The sequence below is a fragment of the Pseudorasbora parva genome, chromosome 13 (assembly GCF_024679245.1).
Source record: "Pseudorasbora parva isolate DD20220531a chromosome 13, ASM2467924v1, whole genome shotgun sequence".
Taxonomy (NCBI): Eukaryota; Metazoa; Chordata; class Actinopteri; order Cypriniformes; family Gobionidae; genus Pseudorasbora; species Pseudorasbora parva.
Genome location: NC_090184.1, coordinates 17,744,404 through 17,750,403, shown reverse-complemented (window position 1 = coordinate 17,750,403; position 6,000 = coordinate 17,744,404). Strand labels below are relative to the sequence as shown.

Genomic DNA, 6,000 nt, shown 5'->3' with positions numbered 1-6,000 from the left:
TTAGCCTCTTTTCAAGGGTTCTCAAAGGACGTGATGATGCTATGATGGCGGAGAAGTAGGGTGTGTTGTCAGGTCTTATATTCCTGTGTTGCTTTCTTTCTCCAAGAAGGTTTAAGACAAATGGCGGAGTGGCAACTAAAGGAGTGTTCGAAAGGAATCAGTTGATTAGCTCACTGAAGATGCGTTTGTTTCTCTTTCTCTTCCTTTTAGAGGCAATCATCTCTTAAGTGTGTCTATTTCGGATGTGGTGCATTGCCTCTTGTGTTCTCAATGATCCGAACGGTTACACAACCGCTATCTACTTGAAAGGCCTACTATATGATTTAAAGACAGAGACATTTGGTGAAATACCCGATAATCTTGTTAACCGCATTGTACTGTAGCTGAGAAGTGCGGAGGAGTTGATTGATTGATGCATGAACAGTAACTCAGTATTCTGCGGTTTTATCTGACAGCCCTGATGGATGCTTTTTATAACAAACCCAATGAGTCTGATAAAGCCTTTCTTGAAATGCAAACTAAGTGCAAAAACAATCTGCAATGGCTTACTAAACCTAAACCGTACATGCATCGCATATGAAACTGATCAATCCATGTAAGCAGCACGCAACGCTAATATAGCACATACGATAGCACACGAAGCAATGCAAAATTCATTTCAGAATTAGACAATAGGGAATAAACACAAGCAACTTGCTCCAGAATAAACTCAGTGTGTCATCTGTTTAGATCAACTGTCACAATTGTGTCTTCGTCTCCCTTTCTGTTGGTTTGCCTGCCTTCTTGTTTTTACTGTTTTCCCGCGCTTTTGTTTTTCTGTGGTAGGGACTTTCCACCGACTTCTGTTTTATACTGATGATATTCCCTAACTCCTAAATCAAACCCCTCACAGATATTTGTCCAATTTGAAGTTTTCATAGAGACATTTATTAGGTTTATTAAGCTATTTTCCTCACTGTCTGTAGGCTGGTCTCCACATTAAGGTCATTTAAGGTTTTACTATTTTTCCTTGGACAAACGCTCTCCCGAATGTAGGTAAAACCTCACCCACACACGTACAGGCACACTGTGCCCACAAGGGGTCGCTGTTGCTTCGCAGTGATTATAATTGTATTATAAACGACCATATTTATTGTCACTTAAAATTATCATCAAGACCATGCAAATGAACTCTTGCCATGCAACATCGATGTTTACTTACCTACATATTTGGGAACAACGACTACCATAAATAACCAATAACTTTTTCCATTGGTGTCAAACTTTTTTTACTCCTAAAAATCTGAGGGAAAAATATATTTAGACTGCTGTTGTAAACGCCGTTTTAAACTGTGCGGAGTCTATTAAGAATCTGAAATGTGTTATGATAGCTACGACGATGTTCAGTCAGTGGGGAGCCCTTGATGTGCCTCAGGTGATGCTTTAACCCCGCACCTCAGTTTGGACTCGCCAGTGTCTGCGCTGGAGCGGAGAGGAGAGGTTGGCGCAGAAAAAGCTCTTCATGCACTTATTTTTAAGCACACATTTGCTGATTTATGTTTGCTTCCCTTTACGTGTTCCTGAACCTCAGAAGAGTGCCGCCTTTCCCCCCCACACTAGAACGATATCCCGAGGAAGCAAACCTGCCAAGTAATATTCTTCATCTCTGCGGGTCATTCCGAGCGAAACCGAGGATATGGGAAGCGCAAATGGTGCAATCGTGCGCTTGAGCAACTTTTAGGATGTGCAGGATGATTCCGCATTAGGGGATGTGAGAGCGGATGAAGAGGAAAACGCAGACCCTGCCTTACGCGTCGCGCATCAGGGTGAAAAATCCCACACAAACGCCACCCAACCCGCTAGACTTTACTAGAAAGACAAAAGTAGCCAAGGAACGGAAATTAAAATTCACTCGCTGCTGCTTAACAGCAAAACACCGCAGACTGATCAGTTGGATACGGCGACGCATGGGAAAATACTTTGGATGTGAGAAAAGCACAATATTTGTGGAGGATCTGTCGCGCAACGAGGAGACAGAGTGGCATCCTCCGGGATTCTTGGCAGAGCCAATAAATCCAATCTAATGCGTTACGGGATGTTCGGACTCCCAAGTCTTTTTGACCTGAAGTAAAGTAAGCCGACCCACGTGTGAACCGGAGAACATTATGATGAATGCGCCTGGATATCCTCCGAGAGCGATACTGGAAGTTAATCGCGCAATTTTGTGATCATCTCTCCGCGCGCAAAGGGATCCCTTTTCACTTTCACTGCCCTTCCGCGATGGAAGTTTCTCAAAGGGCGAGAACAAACATGTTGCGTCTCCATACTCTGCATTTCATTGTAATGCTGCTCAGAGGTAAGTTAAAGAGATGGGTTCTGGCTTCTTCTTTTTTTCATCTGCACCTCATATTAATATGGTTTATGTTAGCCTAGTAGGCTCCTTGCTCAATGAAATTTCCCCTTTCAACTTTGGCTAAAGATCGTAGCTAAAGGGAATTTTACTATTCTACTATGATCACGGCTGAATCTTATCTGTTGAACACGATGTGTGTTATTGTGTACGTGCGACAAGAAGGGGAACCTCGCCGTAACGAGCGCGACACTGACTGACACCATTTGTGCTGCAGCTGGAGATTAGTGATGTCCGATTCGAGAACGAGTCGTTCTATTGAGTCGAATCTGTAATGAATCTTTGGAATTAGTTCATGAACCTCCTCTAAATCGGTGCTAGGGGTCATCAAGCAAAATAAATAAATAGAACGACTAATAGTAAAATAAACTAAAAAAGACTAAACCGAGAGTATTATTTCCAAATCGCAAATAGCCTAGAATGGATGAGTGAACTGATATTAATACAATGGCGTGAACATGAGATCTTATTTGGTATGTATTTCTGAAGTTTTGAATGGTATTCGCTCAATATTTTGTATTAATATGCAGCCGAGTCATTCCTGGGACTCGGGTTAGGGTTACTTTTTCAATGTGGTGGTTCACCAAAATGAAATGTTAAAAACTTTTTTTTTTTTTTGCTATAGGCTGCTTTGGTATGTTCATTATTATGAATGGAAATAATTATTACATTTAAATTATTATTATTATGTTTTGTTATGTCCCAGAGGCACTTCACAGAATTTCTACTTAGAACATATTGAACAGAAGTTGCACAGTCTATAATATTTGAGCAATATTGTAATTTATTTACATTCTTGTGAAAAAAAAAAAAATTTGATAAGAAAATGAATATAGGCTATTTTGATAAAAAAATTAATCCAAAGTTATGTCCATCAGTCTGAACTAAACCTTGTCACACTAACTATTCTCCACCCATAATCATTTAAACTTCACCCATACGTGACTTAATTTACCAAAAATGATCATTCTGGTCTCTTCTTTAACATTGGTGGAGAAGATGGTAAGAAGTGTCATACACAGTATTCATATTTTGAGGCGTATTAGTCAGAGAGAATATTGTCGAGCTTAATAACTCAACCCCATCACATAAAATTAATATGAAAAAATATTAATTTTCAAAATTTTGCTAATGTTCTACTCTCCTACACTACAGAGGAGAAGTGGGCATTTTAACCAAAAATCTAACCGCATCACTCTCAACCGTCACATATTGGGGTGGAAATTGTGCTTTTTTCACTTGTTAAAGACTAATGCAATAAAATTGTGGTTTTAGTGAAACATCTAAAATGAAAACATTTTATTTTATATTTAAAAAAAAGTCCACAGACAATTTATAAATACAAAATTGTAACTTCATTCCCATTAAAATGTGAAAATAATCATAAATGTTACTTTTTTTAATTTAGGAGGGACACATAAGCAGTAGATATATGTTTGTTCTATAAACATTTAACAAAAAGTTATGTGTACATTTTTTAAACCAATTCTATTTTGTTTGTTATGGGGTTGAGAATAAAAAGTATTTAATGCCTGAGGTGAGAAAATATGATTTGTTGGAGGTTTTGCATTTGTATTTAGAAAATTAATCATGTGCAGTTTTTAAAAAATCCCTTTTGAAATATTACTGAATCTCAGGAATGACCCACCTGCATACATATGGCTTGATTAGAACGTTTTACAATACTTAAAGTCCGTGCCGTTATGTTAGTGACCACTTGGAAATTATGCCATGATGTAAAAAAAATCTTTCAATTTTAGAAAAAAAGTTTTTAAACTAATTGTTCATAAGAAAACAATTTGCGGAAAAGTGTCTTCAATTACTTGGTGCATTGAACTAAATTAAATATAGGCCAACACTCTCTTCCCTGCCTTCACACACACACACACACACACACACACACACACACACACACACACACACACACACACACACACACACACACACACACACACACACACACACACACACACACACACACACACACACACACACACACACACACACTGTTTGTTTTTGTGACATATGGGGACATTCCATAGGCATAATGGTTTTTATACTGTACAAACCGTATTTTCTATCCCCTTACACTGCCCCTGCCCCAAAACCTACCCATCACAGGTAAAATTCTGCATTTTTACTTCCTAAATAAACTCATCCTGTATGATTTATAAGCATTTTGAAAAGTGGAGACATGTCCTCATATTTCACCCTCTCTTTGTAATACCTATGTCATACCCATGTTATTATACACATTTGTGTCCTCATATGTCACAAAAACATGCCTCCACACACACACACACACACACACACACACACACACACACACACACACACACACACACACACACACACACACACACACACACACACACACACACACACACACACACACACAAATGTTTTCTTGCTGGTACTCTGGCACTGTAGCTTTTCATTCACTCATTATTTGAAGCTGAAGGCTACATTCAAAAGTTCAGTGGTCAAGCAAGGCTGTGTGTAAGATATATCAGAATTTGACCTTGTTGTTTTGAGGAATGCTCCACTAAACTAAAAGAAATACAACAAATAACAAGTGTGCTCAGATTTTGCATGGTTTTCATTCATAATTGTAGAAAGCACAGTATCTTTCTCGGTTTGTAAATAAGCAATGTCTCTGTTTTATTTAGCCTACGTTACTTAGGGAGAGCGGGCAAAACTGTGTCCTTGCTCAGCTTTCTGTCTGGATGTTTTAGTGGTGTGGTTCACTACACAGGGTGAATTCAGGTATGGTGAAAGTCATATTTGACATTTAAAAGAATGTTGTTTGATTTACCTGAATATACCTTTGTTTGTCTGTTGAAATGCTGTTGCAATTTTTCTATTATGAAAGATGCCGATGGGGCTTGATTAGGGGACACAAGGTGTCAAATCACTTTCCTCATTAAACAGAGTACTCTGACTAAGCTGGCATTTGGTCTTCATAAGACAGACAGAATGATAATACAAACCTCTAAATTAATAAGGCCAGTATTTTCTCTTTTATTCTTTAAAACTGCTTTCTTGCTCTATTTTGTTCTCTCTTTATCTTTGGCCTTCCTCCTCCTCCCTCTGTACCGCGAGAGCATGTAGTAGTTAGCGATGAAATGACCTTGGAATTATCCGGGTCTTTGAGCTTGATGTTCTGCAGGCCCACACATTATTCAGACCAGTGTTTTAAACTGCGAGAAAAAGAAGTGGATAGTTTCATTGTTAGACTGGAGAGATGCACATTCTGGAACAGTGAACTGTTGCTGAGGTGAAAATAATCAATGATGAACGAGTTTTTAAAAAGTGCCTTTAAACTAAAGTGAAATATTGTAGAGAGTTGGATTTTATGAACTAGGGATGCACACTTTTATTTAAGTTAAGATACTGATAAGCTCATCATTATTTTCTGATTAGTGGGAAGTAAAACTGTAGACTTAAATAGAGTAATTCAACTATTTCTCCGCCAATGACAGAATTTCTGATAATGCTTCCCTGCTCAAGTCCTGATTTTGCAGCTATTTGGTTGATCCTATAACAACATTCCTGTCCGAAAATGTTATGCTAACCATAGTCCTACCCTTAAACATAACCCTACCCATAAG

At 38.4% G+C, this 6,000-nt stretch overlaps 1 protein-coding gene across 1 annotated transcript in view; it reads left to right on the top strand.

Moving 5' to 3' along the window:
• Positions 1-1,472: 1,472 nt before the first annotated feature.
• Positions 1,473-6,000, top strand: part of si:dkeyp-14d3.1 (transmembrane protein 132C) — a 507,611-nt gene continuing 503,083 nt past the window's right edge. The window contains exon 1 of the mRNA XM_067413320.1: positions 1,473-2,335. Coding sequence (XP_067269421.1) covers positions 2,152-2,335 — 184 coding nt within the window. The 5' untranslated portion in view covers positions 1,473-2,151. The remainder of the gene's footprint in view (positions 2,336-6,000) is intronic.